We start from the raw sequence: 26,248 nt of genomic DNA on the forward strand, positions 1-26,248 counted from the left end.
AAAATACAATTGTAATCAGCATCATAATTTTGGCGAATTTCAACACGAATTTTTTTATATATCACAAATCATATCTGTAATTAGCAACGAAATTTTGTCTACTTAAACATCACAATTGTACTTTTCATCCAACTTTCTTCTCATAACAAATTACACTTGCAATGAGTATTAAATTTCTTCCTAATTACGAGTAGAAATTGTAATTGGTATTTATTTTTCGCCTGGTTACAATTTTCAAGTACAATTGACGCACATTTTCGAACTCATTACAATTCTCAACTGAAATCACGGACTTTTCGTCGAGTTGATTGCAATCGTCAACTATAAATGGGGATACCGGCATACTTGTAATTACAAACTTTGTGCGACAGCAACGACCGATAGTCGAGTAAATCTTTCGCCCGGAGTAACATTCTTTACCTAATTTTACTTCATTCCATGGTATTTCATTACGTTGATTCAATTTCGTTTCATTGGAAATTCCTACCTGGCGATCTACATTTATTCCATGAATTTTTTTCTGTAGTCCCTCTTATTTTGTGTAATTTGTTTTTTTCATTTTTTTTTTTTTTTTAATTCACAGCGTTGGGTATGTTTGCTGGCTTACCCTTTAGAATATATTACCTTTCCAGACGGTACAAAAACATTGTATTCTCTAGTTAAAAGAATCAACGTTCACGAGTAGTGCCGACGTGGGTTTATTTCAGTTGTGAATTTAATTTAAAAAGTCTAGAAGATAGTAAATTTGTAAATTGAAAACAAAACACATCTTATCAGTCATTGGTGTGAAATCAGTTGGTAACATGGGGAATTGAAGATTTTTGGCTTTCTTTGGCAATTGAAATCCAAATGAAATGATGAAATGGAAATGCACTTCATATCTCCGTTGTTAACAGATCTCTGGTACTTCCCTTGTCAGTAAGAGGTCAACATGGCTTCATGTAGCGATTGTAAGTAACCTACAACGAAACGTTATGCACTTTCATTCTCTGTCAGTAGAACGTCAATACAGCTCTCGTTAACGGTCCAAATTTGAAACAAATGGTGATGCTATTCGACTGTTCATCGGTCAGAGGTAAAGACCCGAATGAAAGGTGAGGTTATTTGAATTCTCGTAGGTCAGCTGTCGGTAAGCGCAGTTTGACCACCCTGGGTCCAAGAAAGGAGGTAAGGTAGGAAACGTTAGTACGAAAAAGCTCACACATACATATGTATGATGTACATTACAATTTTCTTTGACTGTATTTGATAAATCTTAATAACTATGCTTTGCGATCTGAAGCTATGCTTAAAATGGGTGAGTAGTGAGATTTGGGTGGTATAAATATGCAGGTCAAGACACATTTTCATACGACGGAAAATTTTTTGCATGGAAGATTACTGCGAACTGGAACATGAATTATTTTATTCGTGCAATTCGGCTTGGATGGTTATTATCCGACCTATTGAATAAACTTTTCTTTGAACTTCAGCAGTGTCTGTCTCTCTGAGAATACTACCTACTTTGCAAAGTTTATGAAATTATGCTCTGTTTTAGAGATAACTCATATGCTGACATATTATGCTAGAAAGTGCTGGCCCCCTGGGACTAATTTTTAGCGGTGGTTTTCTACTACGAATCCTGACATCAAGCAGTAGAGTAGTTTTGGTTGATGGCCAGGAGTTTGGATTGGGTGGAATTCTCGTCGTTATTTATTTAATAAATTAGGCAACTATAAACCTAAAGCCACTATCAAAAAGGGCTTACCATCTCCGGATTGACGATGTGAAAAGATTAATTCTTGTACTTAACAGGTTTATCTATTGTGCATAATCACAGGAACAAGTATTTTTATATTGTCACTGCGGAGATGAGCTTCCCAAATAATAGCGGCCCTCAAACCGTATGGCTAAGATTAATATTTCAAATATGAACAGACGATTCACAGATAAAAATATTATCAATCAAAAGTTCACAGAGATGTGGCAGGGATCCCATAACACAACGCGAAAACAATCCTAGGGTAGTTTGATGAGTTTCGATGGAAAGGTGACTCGGAAGGCTGTCTTTACGCAACCCAGTCGTTGCTTTTCACAAGCCTGCCACCAAGAGGATATCAAACAATTTTCCGTGTAGCCCGTCAACGGGTACCTTGGTGGAAATACGTTTCTGTGATCCTGTACCAGGCTGGTAAAAAACGGATCCCTGTCTACTTTATTGGCAAAGTACAAACAAACCGAAGCGCATACCTTCTTCTGAGAACATTCGTCATTGCCAGTTGCTTTCTTGATTTAGACTGGAATTTGTTCAAGAGTTTTCCTTCAGGTTAACTTGGTCGGTGTGCCACGATGAAACTCAACTTGGCTGAGGGGGGCATTTAACATAAGCATTCTGCCCACCTTTGGTGTGATATTGCTTAACCACGCTGCTAGTTCGTCGATTCACTTGTGTAGATCAATTTTGGACTCACCTGCAAGAGAGGTTCGTGATCTGAATCTCGTGGCAATAAACTGCACGACAATGCGATGATTGGGTTGTCCGAGTAGGTGATTTGTTCACAAAATTTATAATATTATTGTCGTTTACTGTGATAATCCATACGCACTTGTCTGATTGTAAATTTAAAAATATACGTCTACTTCCATATGATCCATTTCCTAAAATTTGTACAACAAATTAGTGCGAGCCTTCCTCTTCATAAATCTTCGTCTTTTGTTTTCCAAACGAAGCCGGTCGTACGTTACACTCAATTTGCTTATTGCTATTATTAAAAAAATCAATCAGGATTTTGACAGGTGTTCGAACCGGGTAAAATTTATGTGACACAACCACTGATCAAGTCGTAAAAGAAAATCCTCTCTCCGTTTATTCGTTACAGAAATGAATTTTCAAAAGAGTTAATTTCCCAGGATTCAGGAGTAGAATAGCTTCTTTTCAAAAACGTACATAGTTCAAAATAAATTCTTAAAATAATACTTCCCATATTTGTTTTGTTTTTTTTTCTTTTATTTTCTTGCAAAATTACAATATGATTCATAGTCCGTACTGTACGACTAGAATAACGTAATAGTTTGGTTAACCGATCTGTGCATATTTGGTTTATTAAAGCCACGTTCAACAAGAATATTTGTACAATCGAAAGTTATGAATCATATTGCCGTTACGGTGGGTTCTTGTGTATATTTAGTAAATCATCATTCACATGTTTAGTTATCATTTTTTCACGTAAGTCCGTTGAACGTCGATGTTCACATAAATTTCTGTACACAATATTTGGATGATCTAGTGATTCACATCAACGTTAATTTTGTTCGTTCCACTTCACGCTGTACTATTAAATTTGACGTTGTAAAACTACGTCTTTGTTTGGCATGACAATTCATTTGTCCGTGTATTTTCCTATTACTATATTAACAATTGTCATTTTGGCACTTGTCAATCAGGTGATGTATTGTTCACCGTTGATTCACTATCGGTTTCCGGTTTTCAATGCCACGTACACATTTAATAGCGCCTGAACATTTGTAATATGAACCATAACACAAAGCTGAGTCTACGCGAAAAGTCTGTGCGCAAACACAATCCACTTTGAAGTGCACCCGAGCCACGCGCAGCTTCCGCTGAACCTGAAACACATCGAACAAATTATGAGAAATTACTAAATTATCCGGAGCTAGACAATGCATTACTGCGTGAAGCATTGAATCATTTTAATACTTTGCTCACTTCACAAAATCTCACCCAGCAACGAAACATAAAAAATGCAGTATTGTGTATCAGTAATGTTTAGCCACTCCGAAATTTTCAACTTCGTTACACGTATTCATGAAATGTAGGGTATAAAAATCGGTCCGACATTCTCATTCTTATCCCACGTTTCTCTGATATTTATATCTTGAATTTTATCCCTGCTACCTGAGAGTATTTTTATTTTACTATAAATAAACAGATTAAACAAACCCCACACATATTCTACAGGTATCTCTGCACTTTGACTCTACTTTCTACATAATAGTGTAAAATACATAATATATACGTAAAGTTTGTTCAAAAGATACAAACGTTTGCGAGTATACGTTTCATATTTCAAATAACATCTGCTCTTATACGTTTCAGACATGGTCGCCTGATATGAAGTGAAAATAAAAGTGAAGTGAATAATCTAGCCTTGTTGTCGAACAAATTTTCGCAATTCTCCAATGTCCTTCCTTCACGGACAGGAAAATTGTGGAAGATGATAATTTTCCGTCAAAAGAAATTTCTTTTCATAATGTGGAGTTATCATTGGAGACGAAATTGTTTTGTGGCTTTTATTTATGTCATTAATTTCCAGTATGTTCATGATTCAAACACATTTGGAATATTAATAGAAATTATAGAATTTCGATAGAATTATTATTTTTAACCAAGGTTCTCATATTGCACCTCATTTTCTCTGCAAGACCGGTTAAGTAAAGTGAAAAAATAACGTCTACCGCTTCATAGAATATATCTAGTAACATTATTTTAATTTTTGTGTGACTAATATTTTAACGACGGGGAATAAATTTTACTTGAGATGAGATTTGGGAAGTCATGTTATAATTTCATTACTTTGCGCAATGAGACAGGACTCCGATTATTTCAAGTAAATCATTAAACAAGTTTATATTCATGTAAATCATTTTTCTGATTGTCAGGATGATGAGCCCAATGTGATTTCATGCAAATTTTGTAAACCTTCTCATTGATATTTTTACAAACTGCAAAAGTAATTTTACGCATTGGGTCTGTCAATTTCAAATACAAGTCTGCAACAGAAATTATGCTGACGGTCATTACTAACTCGCAGAGAACAATGAAAAATAACGAATGAACTACGCAGCGAAAATAATGAAGAAGATACAGAAATTTTCTATTTCAATATGTGTACAAATAGGTAGAGAAATCTAGACGCATTCGGTCGTATTTTATTATTAGTTGTTGAAAATAATTATCTTATAAATCAGTTGATCATCAGGTAATTGTGATTTTTGGTATTATACATGCATTACACAAATTTACCAGTAAAATCTTCTTCATAAACCAAAAGAAACTCTTTCAGGCAGCTTACGAAGTTTGTTCATAGTTAAAAACGTTATACTGAACAGCTATGTGATAGTGTTCGTAATGCGTTAATATTTGATTATCCTTCGTTTAAAAAAAGTATACAAACGTCCATGACCGAGGATAATAGGAAAGCATCGATACAGCATTCAGATAATTAATTATCGCGCTCTCTGTTCCAGATTATAATCAAAAACAAACAAAAAACATTTAACCTAATGACAAACAGTTGAACATCAACTTAAGAGTTCTAGGTAAGATTTTTGAATTTCGACGAAGATACCCCGCCAACCTGTCGGTTGTAACCGGTCGAGGGAGAATCCGTTAAGGGGAATATTTATCTAACCGCTTTCGACCAAGTAAGATAAAAATAAATTACTTCTGTTAATACAGTGCTATCCCTATCTTTCTTTCTCTGCCTTTAAATATTGTCATTAAATTTATAAAAGGTACATCGGGTCATCCAGCGTCCCCGACCTTGAGCGGGGTCCGAATAGCCGGCCAATGATTATTATAAAAAGAAATATGGTTTACTGATTTTAGAGAAATCAGTTGGCGCCCAGGTTAATTATCTATTCATTTGATTAAAATAGGATTCAGTTCTGTCTCATGAGCCCCGACAGCTCTGACCCAGCCACGTCGGTGGAACTTTTCGGCTAAAAGAAAATTGTTCTGTCTCAATATAAATAAATTAACTCTTAAATAAGTACTAACCTCCATAGATCGCGATCTCATCGTTGCCCCGTCTACCGATATCAACAAATATCTTGATTTCTGAAACAAGCAATAAAAATGTAAGTACGAAATACATAAATCCAATCAGAAGTAGGAGTATACTAGTTAGATTAACAACAGAAAATTTGCCTAATATGAAACAACAGTTCTATCGAACAGTCCTATGGCTACGCTGATTTCATAATCCATCGGGTGTTTGGTGGAAAAATTAAAGTAATATGCAGACCAAATAAGTTTCGTGAACCAGTTACATTTTCATTAATTGTTCATGTTAAAGAAAAGGACATTTGGAAAGCTGATGGAGTTTTTAATTTATACTCATGCGTGAATTGGAGTTTTGGATAAAAAATATTGAAAACATTCACAAATGTAGTTAATTGTTGGTTATCGACACATGTAAATATATCATCGACATGTCTCTGGCAGAAGATAACTCTAAACGTTGCACCATTGAGAACTTTTTTTCCTGAATGTTCCATGAATAAATCTGCTATAATTAGGCTGATAGGAGAACACGTCACTGTACCGATTATCTGTACATAGAAACTCCCATGACGTAAAACGTAGGTGTTCTTCATGCAAAGTTCAACTACAGAGACGAATTGAGTTTTGCCCAAGAATTAGTTGTAAGGGACTAGTTAGGAATTATGTTAATTTGCTTTTGCTTGCAATTATGTTGATACGATAAAAGGTAAGTTTTCGGCGGTAACAATTATATAAAAATAAATGAAAAAATGGATTAATTCAAAAATTAAGCCACGTGCAAAAAATCGCTATTGTTATCGAATCTGGAGCGAAATAAACGAACACGACACTCACCCACATCGGTAATAAGACGGATGGCATACGTAAGTATTCTACATGATCATAGACTGAATTGATGCGAGCGGAGAATATTTCACAAGGCAAGTCAAGTGTTTGAAACATTTCAGTTTTGGGTGGAAAAAAACAAAAACTTTTTATTAAGACGTGCATATTGGACGAAGGATTGTGGCTGGTTACTAAAAAAAGAATTCTTCAAGTTTCTTTGTGAAGCTTACCATAAAGTCTCAAAGTGCCTTCGGCTTTACCAAGGCTATTGGTTGATACACAATTGTAAGTACCAACATCTTCCTGAGTGAACCCCCTGATGAGCAACCACATCAGTACTCTGTAACCGGATCGATCTTCTCTTATGTTGTACTTCGGCCTGTATAATGATAAAATAATAGTCGATATTAGTACGGTTTCACGATGATAGTCAAGTAACGGTATGAAGTGACAGAGTTGTATTGGAAAATTTAATGCAGTTGCGCTCAATTTTGGACGGTGTCAAACACATCTCTTAATACACGGCTAAGGTGTTTCAGTTGGACTAAGAAACCGTACGATAAGTCAAAAAATGTGTAATTCCATACTGGTTCGAAAAAGCAAATACCGCAGTGAAAAGATGATTGTTGGCGACACGTACCGATACATAGACAGAAAACAATAGCTGAAACTAGTGCTTTATGAACTATAATTTCTTAATCGGCCGTTAGCACAGACCCATTATTGCCCCATGTGATTATTAAGTTATAATCCGACGTTTAACGCGATGTCAACCTGAGAACGTGTGAAAAATTAAGAAGTGTACTCGATAGCACTACAGTTTGGACGAACATTACTTGAAACCATATGTAATAACAGAGAGGTATGGCAAGGCGAGGGGGTGAACGACCGCTATAGATCAGCTAGATATTAGCAAAGGGACAGAATGTATTATAATACTGCGACGTGTGTGTGATTGGATCCAAGTACGCTAATCGCACGCACACTACGGCGCGTGATCAACAAGGCAATACAGTCCAAAGTTCTAAAAATTCCCGTGAGAGGGAGCGAGACGAAAATTTGGAGAAGAATCCAAAATCAGATCAGTATTAGTCGAAACTCGGAAGAGATAACACGTGAGTTTTGTTGACAGTAGCTCGTTATGTGTGCAAGAGTGATTCAGTGAACTGTGTGAACGTGAGGCTATCAACTCGACGAATCGAGGCTCATACCGATCGATTTGATTATTAAATAACGTTGGATCGTGTTTCCAATGTAATTGTGATCGGGTGATTAAATGCGAGAGCAGAACCGGGTAGAGCCGGTTGGGGAATCTCGCGCGGGTCTTCCCGAGACCTCACGATTGAGATTTGTACCCTTGTTAAAGTTCGCGGATCGAAAACACTTGAAAATAAATAACGAATCACACAAAATTGGTGTAGCCAATTGTGGAATCTCTCAGCAAGGATACATCGTCAAGTAGGACCTCGCTGTTACGCGTAGTGACATCAAAAAATTCCAAAAGCAACGTACTTGGTGAGTATATTCAACAGCTATGTATAATGTAATGACACTCGTTTCTGTCCTACGTCTTGTATCAAAAATCAGCATAACCAGCAAACAACGGAATTTAATATAACAGAATTTTCGTGCAAAAGTTATTCAATTTTGACACCAAAGTTTGGCCAGTAATAAATCCGGATCCTATCAAAAAAATGTCTCGGTGAAAAAATCTCACGTGAAATATGCGAAAGACGTGAATACCTACAAAAATTTCCTTTTTTTTTTTAAACGTTTTACCACTAGACTCTATCCGGGGACCTGCTGGGGTTGAGGATTGAAGGAAAAGGTGAGTAATGGGGGTTGGAATATATTCCAGGATCTTTTAAGGAGGGGAAACAAGGGAAGAGATAGTGTGGAGGACCCAACGTAGATGTTTCTCCGAGAAAGGAGTAACGAGATCCGGAAGCGCGAACTCGTGGCGAATCTGCACCCAAGGTAGTTTAACGGGGACCGCAATGGTAAGTCGGGCCTGGCCTTCCGCCAGAAGTTTTATTCCTAACCTCTCCCGCGGTATCTTAAGCCACATCCACATATACCATTGTCCGAAATTTTCTGCTTTAAACGACGAGGTCGACTAATGCGAGTTTCTCTTGAAGGGCCATCGTGACATGCGTTTCTCTAAATTCCTGAAGGCACTGCACGTGGATGTAACACTTGGGGCCTTGCTCGCTTGCTATTCAAGGGTCGTGAAACGCCAGGACTAGTCCAACCAGACGACTAAGGACTCGAAAAATGAATACACTATTTTACAATTGGTACTTGAAACTTGACGATGGATAGCAAATGTTTGATTGGTCAAAATATGTAACACTGCCAGTGCGGAAGGCGGCAGAGCGCATAGACACGCCATTACTGTTTTACCGGTAGTACTGTCATTTTTACGATATTTTTAGAGGCATTATTTCACATGTGAAGAAAATCTCAAGACCTCAATGTACACACGAAGCAGAATATCTATATCTTCAAAGAATTGAGCTGTCTTAGTCACCTTTCAATGATTGGCCAGTTCGGATGGTCGAATAAGCTTGACCGTCAGGCCACGCTACTAGTTAATTAACCTCGTAGGCCGTTTGAACCAGTCGAGTCAGCTAAGCTTGTGGCTGATTGTCCGAATAAACAGCTTTGACCGATTCAGTGTGAGGCGTGACTGGCAGGTAATCAATTGACAATAAGCAAACCATTTCCATTGGTTACCCTGATCAAATTATGCACTTCTAGTCTGTTCTGTTTATTTTGAACTTGTTGGACAATATTTTTATCGATACAATATAGCATAACAGAGCTTGGAGATTGCGAGGTGACGCATTACTTTTTCGAGGAAAGTTTTACATTTTACTCCAACCACTTCAAACATCAGTTATATTTATATTTATATGATATACCGGGTTTCTTGAATTGCGAACTTTTGGTATCGAATTCATTGTACTCACCCATCCAGTAACATTTCCCCGCGATGCTTCAGCCAATAATTTATCGTGTTGGGAAACGCTTCCACGTAGCATTCTAGCTGAACATCAGTTCCCAATGGTGCTCCAAGCAATTGATTTGGGACTTTAACTGCAGGTGCGACTGTGCGATATCCGAATTTGAAAGAAGGAACAGAAGACACAACAGTTTTAAAAATTTGTCGTACTTTGGTGAAAAAACAAAATAAATTTGTAATTTAGAAAATTTTGACAAGTTGATGTCGCCTTGTGGCAACGCTTGTGACTACGTAAGACCTTTGACATACCCCGAGTAGTCCTCAAAGGGTAGTGGACTCTCCGCCACAGAAAGTTACTCAAAGGTAAATTTCAGGCCTGCTACTAAGTAGTTCAGTTTAACCGGATCAATCGACCAACGTGGTTAATCAACCAATAGTTCAATTGTTTAACCAGCCAAGTACGGTCAACCGTTCAAAATGTTTCGACAGTGTAATCAGTTAATTTTTTAATCGGTTTAAAATGGATATATGTAAAAATGAATCGTCCGGTTGACCAATAGGGTTTGAACCATTGTAAACGAATAACTATTTTTGGTCAGTCAACTGGTTGAACCATTGGCTGAATACATAGGTCCATCTTGATCAGTTGAGATGATTGAATTGAACAGCCCAAGTAAGTTCTGCTATTTCTGAAAATATATCTCTGTTTGACCGACATGGAAAGTATCGGACCTCCAGAGAACTGATGTTGTTTTAACTTCAAAGGGTGTTTCTTTGGCTGCAATTGCAAAGCTGTTCTATAAATAGTTCTACCTATCTGGTATTTGTTCGCTAACTGACGATACATCAAATTGTTAAAAATTTGCATTTTATCATGCTTTGGTATCCGTTAGTATTGGAATTTATGAGATCTCGTTGTCGAAACTTGAATTGAGGACAACGGAAATTGATATTCAACGCAAAAATATACCACAGGCTCTATTCATTGTGACGTTATACTTATCAAAGTGCCGATATAATCAATTTCGATTGGACCCAAGAGACATCTATTTATTAAAATTAAATATGACAGGCCTCACATCTCAGGCCAATGAAAAAACCCTAGAAGCTTGAGCAGAATCAATGATACAGAGGTCCGATACCTTCATAATGAGCAGTAAGCGTGAACTTCGTAAACGGAAGGTAGTGAATGCTTTTATGCAAAATTAGATTATTCTCATAATTTTTTCTTAAACTTTATCATTATATGAAATTGGTGATGATAAGTATGAAAATGCACCCAAGAAATATGTACGTTGAGAGGACTGAATCCTAGTGCTTGAAAAAATTAGCCTTACGTGAGTTTACTCGACTTTTTTTTTGCTGAGGTACAAATATCATTCGCTTGTGATTACTTTGTTGTAGCGAAACGAAATTTCCCAGTAAATGCTTGGAAAGTTTGATTTTGGAAGTGCGAGATATCTACGGTCGCTTGAGTGTATATGTTTGTGTATGTCAGAAACCAGGAAGCCATGTTGGCGGGGCCCGAATGATCTACATTCACAATTAGAGGATCAGAACAACAAAGGTTTATTGGCTTTCACTTCCTTAGCTGCATGACTTACACTAGCTAATTGTAAGTTATTCGTACGCGGGGTTACTAATTCAAGCCTATTTACGAGATTTGATTTCATTTTTTTCGTAAGACGTCGGTTCGATTTGAAATTTCTTGTGATATGGTCGTTTATGTGTCAAAAAGTGCGCTTCAGTCAGCTGGGCAAGTTTAATTATCATATGAATTAATAGCAATTGAATAATTTGCTAAATTTAATCTCAAAGACCGTATGACAGAGAATAAAAAGGTGCAAGGTCGGTACGATATTTATTAAGCCATCGCTGAGTAAAGCCCTCGTCTAAAAATAGCACGATCATTTTACAAAAAAAATCCGATTCAATTCGAAGTTTTGAGAAAAAACTGGACCAGCTTTTGCTAGTGGTGTTAAGTAATCTTCGTGACCCTATACTCAAACTCTTGGAATGATGTTTTCATATTACTACACAGTACAACGTGTCAGACATTTTTTTTTTTTGATTTCTATGGTAGAAGTGGTGATGAATTATTTATACGTATCTATTGTCAGGTTAATGTGCTACTTATGGTCCAAGCAGACTATATTGATATTTTCATAAATGAAATGGTTTTTTGCCGGATTGCATCTTCATTGTTTGCAATTTGAGATAGCATACCACAACGTTGAAATCTCTATCTGAATTTGGTAGCGTACCATTTGAGAGATGGTCTAAATCTTTCGAATCTTATTTAAATTTTATCACAACAATGTAGTGCATTAATTTAATTAAAATTAAATATTGCCATAATACGAAAATCGCAGTAATTCATTACATCAAATCTTTCAGAGTCTGTTCAGCGGTAATATCGATTTTATATAAGGAGAATTTATACTCACAATTAACTGCCAAAGTCACCCGTTTGCTTACTGCTGGGGGAACGTCGTTACTCGCAATGCAGAGGTACGCTCCCATTTGCTTTCTTTCGACCCGATGCAATTGCAACACTGATCCGTTGAACGTATCGTGTCTTATTAGATTCGCCACCCCTGCAACATAGGACAGTGAGGTTTCAAACAAATTTCCTGAGTAATCTTGTAACTGAAAAATTTATTCCTGAATACTATCATCTTTATCTGCCGACTACTTTACGTAGACCTGCGGGGATTAATTTTGGCCATGAAAGCTCAACTAGAAAACTGTTCATTCTAACAGTAGATTACTCGGCATGCCCGTAAACTAGGTGTTTTTAGGCGAAGATAATAATTTCACGTACGATTTGAAGTTGAGCTGAAGGCGAGCCGAAACCAAGTACTGAAATTATTATTCGAGCCAAAAACTGCTTACAGGCGAGCCTCATACTTTATTTTTTCGGTAAAACATGAAAAGTCAATTTAAAGCCAGTCGAGATTTGAACGTGGGATCGAGCAACAGAAGTCAGAACTGAAGTATAAAGTATCTTTATACATCTGTTTCAATGTGCACTTTCAACTGCGCATCGGAACTGTCGTATAAAGAGTTTATAAGGCAGTTCCGATGATTTTATGAAAAAGTCACTTTGATTTTATGAAAACAGGCGTCAAAAAGTCAAGGCGCATATCACCCACATCGTATTTGTATCTGGATATTGAGCGACGCAACGCCACAGAAGCAGTTCCGTGTACCTTGCTGAAGGTAGAGCATTTTGACAAAATTTTCACGAAGTTCTTAACGAAGATGCAATAGTGTTAAAACAATTCCTTGTCAGCCTGTCTCAGAGGGGGTACATACATTTAGCAGGATAATAAAAAGCGTGGTAAATTTTAAGAATTTTGTTGAGTGTTAATTTTTTTTTTTTTTTTTCTTTTGTGGAAAATCATTGTAAACATTTGAAATGATGGATTTTCATTCACAAATTCTGTAAGTTTTATTCGAAAGTGGTTTAAACCGATGATGTGGTAGCTATTCACGGTTTGGCGTATTTTTGAAAACAGCTGCGTGGCGCCCAATATAACTCAATGTCTAATTGACCCATTGAACTGAAATTTTGTGCAAATATTCATACAAAATACAATGATCTATTATTTATAGATTGATTCTTTTCTTTTACACGCAATGGTTAATTTTTTTATAAATTGAAGAAGATTATATCATTTTGAATGATTACATGTTATCCATAAATTATTACTAATTGATCCATGACATAAGCACAAAGACCATTTGCAATAGATTATTTGTGTATTTTTATGCGACACATTTTTCACCTTTATCAAGAGTGCCATAATCAAATTATACGATTCACTAACTTCTTCTGTAATTTTTGAGTTACTGATTAACTCCGGTTTTGGTAATGCATAAACCCATGAAGTTTTTGGTTTTCCCGCCTGCTGATGAGTCGGTCGTCCCGCAATTGGACACGCGCACGTATTCTGAATTGATCGTTTACGTTACACATGTATAACCGTTTCACTCGTGTTGTCCATTCGATCGCATTTACCTTGTTAACACTTTACGCTTGCAAATTGTAATGTTCTATGCACAATATGAACGAAGGAGAAATATTTGAATACTGAGATTTATTTCTTCACCTTCATAACCCTTCATGCCGGTGACTCACGGTCGACTGACTGTCGGCCACTCTTACCTAGCAGATACATTTTAAATTTCATATCTCTTATGTATAGTCCACTCTATTAGTTTAGTACAGATTTTTAATACATTGTAACAAGAAACATTGAGTGTATTTGTTCAACTTTATACCTCATCGTGTCATTTGGCGTGAAACTTCGTATTTCAATACTTCGTGATCTCGAGGATGAGGTTTAAACTATCATTTTTTACTGCACAGTGGCTGCTTCACTGCCTCTCGTTATTTACATTTCTTTTTGTAGTATCATTTCAATGTATGCCGTGTAGGCCAATCAGCCTCGAAATAGAAGTAAGAAGATTGTTACATGAGATGAATGACCACATACCTGAAGATGTTGATGACGATGATCTCGTTAGAACAGGTTCACCATCTTCTCGCCTCCATGACACCCTGGGAGTTGGACGACCGGTTGCGCGACATGTCAAGGTAGCATTGTCACCCTCTGAGACAGCTAGATCAGCACTTGTCTCACCACCATAGACAATATCAGGTGGTACTATATTGAACACGAATAAAAAGAAGTTAATCATGTATCTCAGTGCGGGTGAGCTCATCTCAAATCCTAAACTAATAATTTCAACCACATTTACATTACAGTTTTTGTAAGTTGCTAATGCATGCATCGCATACATTATTTGATGCGATCGGTCAGAGCAAAATCGTTGAGCTTTCAATGTGCATCTGTCCTACATGTTTACCTAAAACCGAGGCATTCGTTACGTTGGCGGTATGAATATAAGAGAACGAGAAAATTGCATCAAGGAAAATAATTATAGCTGATCGAACTAGAGATACCTCGACTCCGGTATCAACTACCCAAAGACAACCTAACCCGTTAATGGAACCTTGAGGATAGAAAACTGTCCGACGACACTTACAGTCCAAAAATCATGAGCACAATCCTACTTTTGGTATCAATGTCACTAGGGGCAATCAGGAATTGCGTTAGAAGCTTCCAAAAAGAGTTCCCCGACATGTGAGTGAAAACGAATCAAAGACAAATTGGTTGAGAAGAATTTTGTAAAATACGGAAGATTCAGAATGCGTGGTCTACTATCGAAGTGTGGAAAAGGACTGTTTATATGATAATAATAAAGAGCTGCTTGAGGAACAGTGCAATACAAAACAGCAGGTAAAGTAACTGATGAGAGGGTGTACAAGGAGTGTGAAGACAAAATTTCTTGACAACCACTCACACATTATAACACTTTTGAAATCAGCTGGTCAAATTTTGATTATTCTCCAGAGACTAAATCTTACGGAAATTCTGTTTTGACTGATTCTTTCACAGTTAGGTTATTGATAAAATAACAAAGAATTGGATCTGCGTTGTGCTGTCACATTCAATACATTACCTAATTTATTTGTCCATCTTAACGAAAATTCTGATTTATTGTTTTTTCAGGTGTTTTATAAGAACTGAGAAGGCATACATGGTAAGCCAAATCAGAGTCAAGAGGGCGTTATTGTGTAATTGTAGCTTTTTCGTTTATTTATTTTATCTTTTTTTACCATTATATTTGAATCGCTTATTTTAACACAATTCGCTGGGTCATAATTTTAAGTTCTTGAACCGTCTCTACCTCGAGCGGTACGTATAATATATGCGATGAAAATTTAGTGAATTCGCATCTTTTTTCCTAGACCAATGTCTCCAGACAAGATATCTGAAACTGTTGTCTAAAATGACGGTAGAAATTGTTTTGAATTATTCAAACCAGTTTCTGAATTGACAGATTGATTCGCAAAAAGTGATACAAGGAATCTACAACAAAATTCTTCAATAATCGATGGTTGGTTCAACTGTAAGAAAACATCTACTGAAATGAAGATTTTTCGTGATATTACTAGAACACACAATTTGAGGCACACGTGTGTAATTTCATTCAGTAAACTGTATAATTTTACTTCTCCGAAGGATAGGTATATTTCAACTACTTTTCATTTTGTGTAAATCAAAACCAAGTCCTACTATTTTTCATTTCCTTTTCATTCTGTATGGTTAGATTTCCTGTGATTTGATTGATTCACTGTGCTTTAATATCCTTATTACCACTGTCGAGTCTTAGGGTTCTAATATAATATTACACAAGTACAACTTTCATTTTAAACAATAAACTGAAGTACAGGAAAACAAACTGACAGTACAGAGAAACAAAGTAAAACTGCAAAGGTAAAGGTTACATTAGATGAAATAAAATGATAATAATTACGCAACTAGAAATTGGAATTGAATTGACAAGTAATTAGGGACTGTAACAAAATAAAAACAGCACAACACAGAGCACGCAGAGATAGAGAGACCAGTCAGGACAGATTGGAATCAGACGCACATACTTAGCGATTAGGGGATGATTAAATAGAACCAGTTTGAAAATCTCGATAGACTTGAATTCCCTTAACTCGGCGGAAAAGGATTCCCATAGACGCGACCCTGTAACCGTGAAGGATTTTCCGTATGCTTCGCCGACCGATCGTGGAGGAAGACTGCAAGTTTCCGATCCGCGAAGAAAGACTTCTGAGATGAGCTGAAACTCTAGAGCAATAAAATCAAGGAAAGCAGAGTGCCCGGAAGATTGATCCTGTGATCATGAACAGATCACCAACTGAGCCATCTGCGAGAAGTCGTAATATGTACTCTCTCCTAGCCACACACACACACACACACACAGAGTTGCCGGACGACAAAATGCACCTGGTTACAGATGGAATTCACCTGAAAGGATCAGGCCAGCCTGTTGGGTACCCATCAAAACGAATATCCGGGAGCTCAAGAAACTTGAGTCTGTCGATTAAAGGCAAGCTACCCAGAAAGATAGCTTGGATCTTAACAATGTTTAATTTCAGGGCGTTGGTCGTGGCCCAATCTAAAACAGCGTCGATGTCTCTGTTAATACTCCAGAAAGCATCTGCCAAGTCTCATACAGTTATCTGGAAATAAATTTGCAGGTCGTCCGCATAGATGAGATGGTCTGAGAAACGAAGATACTGAAGAAGTCGTTGATACAAAGAATTATAGCTGCCTATCCATTTCGTAGCGCCCAGAAAAAAGCCCAGAACATAAAGCTTGTCCAGCAGTATGAAATGATTGGTCAGTAAACTAGTAAGAATTCCCATCTGGCTGTAAGAATTGGTGACGGATCGGATTTTATCGGTAAATTTTGATGAGTGACACGAAGGAGACTTGATCGGTAGATCGCTCAAAATTGCACCTAGCAGTGGGAATCGAAAAACAGATCACATTTTATTGATTAATATTAATTATCAAACAGAGCAGGTACGGTCTGTAAAAGAGATCAGTAAGGTAAGAATTATCGGTACAACAGAGGTGATCTGGCCGGTCAACTATGGATCGTGATCGGGATCGACTCTCTTTTTGGTCTTGAAACGGCTCTTTGTACCTATATATTATAATGATCGAAATGGAACTTGACTTGATGAAAATTAAGGTGAAAATGTTTTTTTCAAGAACATGTGTAAAGTACACTTGGTAAAAGTTAGGATAGAATTCAACTTTGTGAAAGATGAAATAGAAGTTCACTCCAAGGAGAATGGAGTGAAGGTTTATTTTATAGAGGATGAAATAGAAATGATTGACTGTAATTCGTTGGAAATTTTTAGTATTGAATCATATTGCTTAGTACAATTAAATGTTCTCACTTTGGTGCAGAATACTATTCGGTTGCCGTATTTTGTTACGCGCAGTAAATTTTTGTTCAAAATCAATAGGAGTCGAGATCAAAATCACGGAAACGTGTTTTCGCTATCTAAATTTCATGTTCAATTAGGATTCAGAATCGTCACTTTTTCAAATGAAACTGTTGAAAACTTATTTTTCGCGGTTGAATTTCTGTCGCAATCATTAAGAGTTAAGATTATGATAGCAGTATTCCAGTTTTCAAAGTAGCGGCGTACGTTCGTAATGACAGGGACTCTTGGTCATCCAAATTTCACCAAAAACTATAGAGTCATTTTTAGACATGAGACAAGTTTACAATTTTGACCCCATAAATGGATTTTGGGTAACGTGCAACTGACATATGATGCTTTGAGGTTTCTTTTCGAGTTTCCATGAAGTTCGAAGCCAAAGTAAGTTTTAAATATTAGCCAGAAGCTGCATATTATTGGTGTATGAAACTTTGACCCAATCTACGATTTTTGATCGATTATTGATTCCTAATTTTTCTGTGCGTACAACATGCAATAATGAAAATCACTTACCCAGGATATCCAAACAACCTTCTTCCGATCTCATCGGACTTGTGTTAATTTGACACATGTAACAATCTCTATCAGATTCCTTAAGATGACGTATGTGGAGTCGCCAAGTACCAATATTTGTATCTTCTAACGATTGGTTCGTCACAAAATTGGTTGTGCCGCTATTGCCGCTACCACTTTCATAGGAAACGGATATTCGCGCATTGTGCGTAACTGTTCGTGTGTGAACAGAAAGTATCGTACGATCTGAAGTACGTAGCCAGCCCACCTGAAACATTTCATTACTTGGGATGTACTTTATATCTACCAACTCGACTTACGTCTAGATATTCGTGGATCTATTTGCTTCATTACTAACAAAGTCACGATCTTAAGATCGTGCATTTAGGTTCGTTCTCTGCTTTTACATAAAGGAAGAATCGGGAAGACAAGGAAGAGGACTCGGATAAGAAGTTTATTTGAATGATAGATCTGTTTGAAAATCTATATTCACGTTTTCTGTGCTCCTAAAAGGAACACAATTAATTATTCAAAGGCCAACGAAGCTGATTGCGATGAATCGTAAGATTTCTATTAACTATTTGTAATGGCTAATACATTCACTTAATTCTAATAATTCAGTTATCACATTGAACAATAATTATCAAATACTCAACGCATAAAATCAATGAAAGGTGTTACACATATAATGAATAATACTTAATCACCATCACATTGAGCAATAAATCTGAAAATCTTGGACATTTTGTAGAGAAAATCAAACCTTATGCAAGTCACTGCTATAATAAACACAGTGCTACAAGTAAACGTTATACATATAAACGCGCGAAAAAGATACGAACACTTCGCAACGTGTGAGTGCAATTACACGTGACAGCGCAATTGCATCACACGAAGTATTTAAACAAATAATGGGAATTTTGTTATTTTACGAGTTGAATTAGTCCGATTTGCGCGATTTTTTCGTGTTGTATTGATAAACTTGACTGAAAAGTTGCTGTACTGTGGTAGCCATATTGAATATTTAGTCTACTGTCAGCTGTCAAAAAAATTACATGTGTTTTGATAAGATCGGTCACTTTGAAAATGGACCAGAGAATTTGTATTGAATTTTACTACAAGAATGGAATCAAATGCAGTAAAGTTTCACAAATTTTAAATAATGCTTTTGGGTGATTGTGATTCGGCGATCATTCATAACCGTTTCTTTCACTTTTTCCATGTTTTAATCGGCTCGTGATGTGCTGGGGCATCCTGGGCGCTCATCATCTTCAACGTCTTGACGTGAATCTTGGGAACGCTCACATCACTCGTAAGCCCTTGTTTTACTTATAACAGACTCATCAAAGGCAATATTTAACATTTATAAAACTGTGCGGCATTTTCTTCAATTCTTATAGCAAGATTTAACGAAAATTCTCTGTTCTATTTTCGAAATCACCGTGCCTACCAAAACACATGTAACTTTTGTGAAAGGCAACGAGCGACTAAATATCCAATATGCCTATCTCATCGTCAGTATAGAAACTTTCAGCCAAGTTCACCAACACAACAACAAAAGAAGCACGAGAGTTGGACTAATACAACACGCAAAGTTACAAAATTCCCGTTATTTTTTTTAACACATTTCGTATGTTCGAAATTGATAGATATAAATTAGTATACTTATCAAAAAGACTATAAGAAATTCAAATATGCATGTTTCTCTAGAAATAACTCGACTTGAGTTAAGTCATTACTGTAGCCCGAGTCTCATCTACCTTGTTATCGATCGGGTGACTATGTGACTTCACTCACGATTAGTTTATCTACGCTATAGTCGTTCCCGATAATAATCTTGGCGGTCTCCATCATCTTTCTGCTATAGGTATTTGATTCAATACTGATCACGCTAATTCTTTGTGTAATTAATTTTAGATGAAACGTCCTGTTGGTGGACAAGTGGAAGATTGGTATTTCCATAGAGCTTTCCTTTCAAGAATCTATACATATGACACTTTTTCTACTACTCAAGGTATGTTACTGAAAAAAGGGTCATGGCCTCGTCGTTGTTACAAAACTGAATTACGATAGGTTTATTCTAACTACAATTCCTATTTATACAAATGGATGTTGAAATATAAATTTCTTTTTGAATAGGGTCCCCACTTGGCTCGAAACGTCAACGATTCGCCATATATCATTCACAGCTCCATATCCAAGAAAAAATCAATCCACCACTTGGGGTAAAAAAAAAAAAAAAAAACAAGATTTGAATGTAATGTATTCTTGGTAGTATCTCGATGAATCAATATTACTATACTTCGTTTTAACTATGAATCTCACCAATTTCCTTAAAAAACTAGCTAACATACTTGCTACATTTGTCATACTATGATATCACATTTTGATTAATCTGGTTAATACTTCTGTTGGTGTAAATGTTATGTAACACTGGTCTATGAGCGTTGGTTTTTTTTATTTTTTTTTTGTTTTTCATCTATATCTATACCGGTATAACATCACGAATTAAGTGTCTTGATAGATAAAATTGACATCACGGGATGTTCTCTAATTCACGTTACTGAATGCTATCCTCGTACTTTTCGCAGAATTAATGTGATTATGATATATCACAGATGTCTCATTGTTACATCACTTATACTGGACCATTGTCACGCGACAACCGCGATGCGTTGAGCAGAAATAACAATTTCTTACATTTTAAATACCTTTCAGGCAAATGAAAAGGGATTGCAAATTAATCTTGAAAACGTCGTACAACGAACCGGTATCTGAAAGGTGCTGGAAGGTGTGCATTTATACGTTCCGATGGTATTTGAGCTTATGTGGGCACGTGCGAGATGTTTCACTGCATCAACGTTTCACATCGTGTTTCACATGAGAAAGACAATGTGGAATATACATATACTAAAAATGTCAAACATGATATACGCTGTCGCTCGTGCTGACTGACTTCGTTTTCTCACCGCACAACATGGGTACATACAAGTAAATCAAGGTGAGTGCAAAGCAAAGATTTATGTATTGTTCCCGTTAGACGTAATTTGCTTCAAGCAACAATAATATTAGTACGAATGGAATTAAAACAAATGGAGGGAGTAGAGTCTTTTTAGGTCGTCGGAGTAAAATCCGGGCTTTTCAATAAGTTGAACAGGCTATGTAATTGCAGTAGAATGCCACTAAATAATTGCGACAAATATGTTTTTCAAAACTACCTAATCAACTTTATTGCATCGTAACGGAGTGTTATAAAATATTTCAACCGGTAATTAAAACTCGTACGTTTTACAGAAACGATGAGTTATATCCACCAATCAATAAAACGAAAAGCAGCAGATTGATCACCAATAACAATGTGTACTGTCAATGAGATATTGTGACGAATAATCCAATCGCGACAATCCCATGACGATTGCGTTTTCCTGATGATCGGCAAAGCCTATAAGACATAATAAAAATCGTTGATATTAATGGATCTTTCAATTCCACGATCTGCTAGATCAAAATCGCACAGCTAAACGGTCAGGGATTTCAAAGTCACTCCAGGTGCGCTAGTGCTGGACGATATATTCAAGTGAAAGGTGCAGCATGATTTGATAAAAATTTACGGTACATTTTACTGATGTACCGTCTTCGGTCCTCAATAATCTTTGGGAATCATTCGCAAGGTGTAAACACGTTTACAGCATCGATCGCGTCGCGTTTCAATTTTCCTTTCACATTTTTCGTAAGTCAAGCATTCCTGCTCTAAGTATCAACGTATTGATACTGGAAATATTTTTCCACGAGATAACTTAATAGCGGCGCAATTGTTGAGTAACTGCAGATCATGTTTGTATATACTGTAAGTTTGATAGCAATTTTTTAGAGACTTGACACATTCCATGCAACCTATTCAATATTTTCTCTTTTATTGTCTTAATTTATATTTGCTTGTCAATTTTGGATTAAAAAGGTTAAGTCTATGTTGATAGAATTATAAATAATCTCATATTCATACTATTTCTTGCATACCTAACATCACAGTCAGATAATAAATGAAACAGCATACACGTGTGTTTTATAACCAACGCATTCTTTCATGCGCTGGTAGGCTAAGGATTCTAAACGCCTATAAATACATCCAGCGTATTTCACTTTTGAATTAGTTCGAACGGTTTATTTATCAGTTCAGAACATTTATTCCCAAGTTAACATACAGGTGTCCGTTCTTGAAAATCCACGGCCAACGGTTATAATTCACACTCGATATACACGACCTTCTCAAATTTATATTTTTCTCTTCCGCTTTCAAGCAAAATTTGCTTCATACTAAACAATAGTTCGTTAAAATGTACCCACTGTTTAAAAATTTTTCGCGATATTTTCGAACACGCACCAACTTTTGCACATGTGCAACAGTAAAACCTTTCCGGCAACAAGTGGTATCTCCTTCGGAATACGATGTTCCTAGAACTAAAATAAGCCTCTCAAGAAGAGTCGGAGTGTGCGTAACTTTTCCACTTCCCTTGTTGCAAGAGTTTGATCCTAAGGAAGAATAAGAAAATTTGAAAAGAACTGGTTTAGGGGTAAGTTTTGCGCATTGGTCCGAATGACAAGAATTTTAGGAGGACCAAGTAAATATCGGGATTCGAAAAAGGTAGCAAGGTTGAATAGGGTTCCCTGAGTAGAGTTTGTTCAGGCTTAACTTAAAGAGGACTGGCTTGACCGACTTCGACGAAATTTTAGTGATACATAAAGTATTTGGTAGAAGAATTTCAAGAATCGTTTGAAACTTCTACTACTTCTACTACTAAAAACAATTAAAGATCAAGTAAAGAAATCAAAATCCAATGAACATTAGACACAGTTTTGTTGAATATCTGTCGACTTCCGGTTACGGAACGACGATAGCCTGAAGTACGAAACAATTTAGAATTTTCCATTAATTTTTATAAAATTTGGTACACGACTTTTCGTTTTCAATTTAGATGTATCTGTTTTTCTCTGGGTATCGTACGCCGCCTGAAAATTTTTTGCGGACGACTGGGCGCTCCGACTTTTTCTCTTCGAACATCCAACAAACTAAACCAAACTATTGAGGAATAAAAACGCGATTATCCAATCGTCCTTGTTGCAAGAAACTCCAAGCATTTTTGTTTATCTAGCTACTTTATATTAAAATCTTTATCCGTTGAAATAGAATCACACTTGAATTTCGATCATTATACTTTCCTGTTCCAATCAATAAAATGACTCGTGAACACTAAATTTCTGATGTCTAGTGAATAAACGGTTCGTTGTTCATTTCATAAATGTAAGTTGAATATTTCAACCCTTTCAACAATAAATTACCCAGAGTATTTGGAAAAATTTTCAAAATTTATTCCATATCCGCATAAGCTTGGCTGAACACACTTATTCGCCCACACAGGCGGCGGGGTTGAAGTTCCGAAAGCGCCAAGTTTCGAATTTTTTTGTGGTGAAACTCATAGTAAAGAAATCAAACCTTGAGAAAACATTAAACTTTCGAATGGTCCGAAGGCTGACGCTTAAAGTTCCAAATGTGCAAAAATGAGAAAATTAAAAAATGTGATACATAGAAATTCTGAATGATCGAAGATTTTCAGTTCCGTAAATTTTTGGCTTGATGAAATTTCACTTCTGTGATCTTCCTGTGTTTTGGATTTTCGATAGTCTTACGTTCCAAATCCTGGTCATTTTTATTTTCGGTTCTTCTGATTTTTTACACCAACTCGTTGAGTAAACTACGCTACGTTAGTATGTTATAATTTTAAGAATTTTACTCCATCGAAACTTTATTTTTCGGATCTTTGCTCTATCGTAACTTGAATTTTCGTAATCTTGCATTTCGAAACTTGTATCATTCGGCTTTCGATCAATCGACATTTTTTTTTTTCATTTAGTTTTTTTATACTTGCAACAGAGTGCTGCTCCAAGTTATCACAATTATATTACAATCTAGTCAACTTTCATTTTAGTCACAACATGACAAAGTTTTTTCAATGTTAGCTTGTAATCTGGGTCTTCACAGGCTAGAGCAGCGTACAACAATTAATGAGGATCCAAGGAAATTGTGAAGAACGAAACAAGTAGAAAAGTGTAGATCTTGCGTATATCAGCTGTATCTGTGATTAACTTATGGCCTGGCCTTGGACTTTGCCTAACATACTGTATTCATCTTAGTAATACGGAAAATATTTTAGGCAGCGTGTGAAACAATTATTATTTCTTTTTATGATACAGTGAATCATTTTAAGTCATTTTTTCGGCTATTGGTATTGTTGTCACAATAGTGACTATAATTTTGAGTTCCTCTCACGCCATCTCTTCTTCTTCACCAACAATTACTTCGGATCGTTAATCATTATACTAATTTACGCTTACCTTATATTTGTCAATGTTGCGTATACTGCAAGTGAAGAACGCGTCACGACCAGTCGGTGCAGTTTGATTGCCGACTGGAGCAACAAACATGGGTCCAACGTTGGATGGCGGAAGAGTAACTGCAATTGAACGAAAAGTTCTGCTAAATGAATCATGTTTTTCATTAGTGGATCAGCACGACAATTCCTCGACTCTCAAAATTTCTGCCATCAGTCGATACAAAGTCAAATGATCAACACTTTCGTGCATTGAGCACCAATTGCAGAGTGAGTCGATGTAGCAATACGCAAAATAACATGTCCAGATCTATCTGGTAAACATCTCATGTTATGAATTATTCAATTAATTCAAAACGCTGAGAATAATGGCTGCCTTGTGTCAGAGACGCGGGTATTTTTCCAATACCTGCTTGGAAAGTTCGATTTTTAAAACTTTTGGAGCGTGCGTAAAGTGCCTCATTTCCAAACAGTGCGGTAAAACGCTGTTTGCGCATGCATAAAACTGAAGTGCTCGATTTGACACACCGGGTTAGGGTTTTTTGCGAGCCTGTGTCCTGTGCATCCTGTGCATCCGATTTTAAAGCTAGTGGATTTTTAAAATTCAATATGGTGGATCCAATACGGCGGACAACAATTTCAAATTCGATCTAATCCAGAGAAATTATTCTGCCTAGGAGTTTTTGAAGTCGCTGATTACGAATATAAAATCAGATTTTGAAAATTCAGTATGGCGAATCCAATCAAGGGACCCCGAAAAACGCTGCGTAGAGTTTTTTAACCGGATTTCATCAAATTTGAAATCCTTGTCCACTGTATTGGATCCACCATCTTGAATTTTCAAAATCTAATTTCAGATTCGTAATCAGGTATCCCAAAAACCACGGAATGTTATCTTTTTATAAAAGTTGACTCAGCACGATAATATGTGACTCGAAGGAGTCAAAAATTTGGAAAAGTTTACTTCGGACGTTGACTTTGCATATTATTTAAAAATTGTCCGCCCTGATTTCGGTTTTTTTTAACAACGCTTATCAATAATTTGAATGATTACGATTCGGAAATTCATCGTCAAAATTAGGGTTTTTGGAAAGCATTTAACGTAATAACGACATCGGTAACCGATGTTTATACGTATAATTGAATTCACTTGACCGAACATCACAATGCTACGATAAACGTATAATATCCAAACTGAGAATATATTTTTAGTATAATTTTTTATATAATATGTATAATAAACGCCATTCGCCACCTTTAACATGCAGAACAATGGATTTTGCTCAAGACTTACCGTACTTTATGAAATGTTAAAATCTGTCACCGAACTAATTGCATTATTATCGTGAGTATTTTTAGCTAATTAAGTAATCGTAACTTGTACCCATCAAATGATTTTGCTCGTTTTATATACATACCTATTTCATTTACCCATTTTCATTTTACGTACCTGTGTTTTCTCATGAAAAAACGCAGGACAACTGAATAAGATAAATCACACACTTTTGCGAAAGATGATATTTATTAGGTATTTTCATCCAAGTCAGCAATTACAATACTTACATCGCAGGAGTATAAATATTTGCTTCAACAATGTCTCTGGGACATAACAGCAGTATTTTATGCCAATTCGTCTGTTATTATTGAGGCAAATATTCTTATATGCTTGCGATGTGAATGTTGTGAAAACTGCCTGGGATCTAATATTTGTACACAGTCTATTACACATACTTATACTCACAAGAGCATAGAAGTACAATTATTACTAAACTTAAGAAAATATGAACAAATGAAAAAATTGTACTATATACGTGTGATAAGGCAACAAATCAAACATAAAAGAAATGTACTATATAACGATTAATTATTATATCTTAATGAGAAAAATC

At 36.2% G+C, this 26,248-nt stretch overlaps 1 protein-coding gene across 2 annotated transcripts in view; it reads right to left on the reverse strand.

Annotated features, from left to right (window-relative positions):
• Positions 1-2,964: 2,964 nt before the first annotated feature.
• The window catches only part of LOC124216784 (lachesin), a 33,483-nt gene continuing 10,199 nt past the window's right edge, over positions 2,965-26,248 (reverse strand). The window contains exons 2-9 of one of the 2 annotated variants that reach the window (XM_046621727.2): positions 24,364-24,482; positions 17,974-18,241; positions 14,078-14,248; positions 12,023-12,172; positions 9,583-9,709; positions 6,841-6,989; positions 5,780-5,839; positions 2,965-3,606 (exon numbers count right to left, since the gene is read on the reverse strand). In XM_046621727.2, coding sequence (XP_046477683.1) covers positions 3,485-3,606; positions 5,780-5,839; positions 6,841-6,989; positions 9,583-9,709; positions 12,023-12,172; positions 14,078-14,248; positions 17,974-18,241; positions 24,364-24,482 — 1,166 coding nt within the window. In that variant the 3' untranslated portion in view covers positions 2,965-3,484. Of the gene's footprint in view, positions 3,607-5,779; positions 5,840-6,840; positions 6,990-9,582; positions 9,722-12,022; positions 12,173-14,077; positions 14,249-17,973; positions 18,242-24,363; positions 24,483-26,248 lie in introns of both variants that reach the window. The other variant, XM_046621726.2, reaches the window with a different exon arrangement.

Source organism: Neodiprion pinetum, chromosome 4, assembly GCF_021155775.2.
Source record: "Neodiprion pinetum isolate iyNeoPine1 chromosome 4, iyNeoPine1.2, whole genome shotgun sequence".
NCBI lineage: Eukaryota > Metazoa > Arthropoda > Insecta > Hymenoptera > Diprionidae > Neodiprion > Neodiprion pinetum.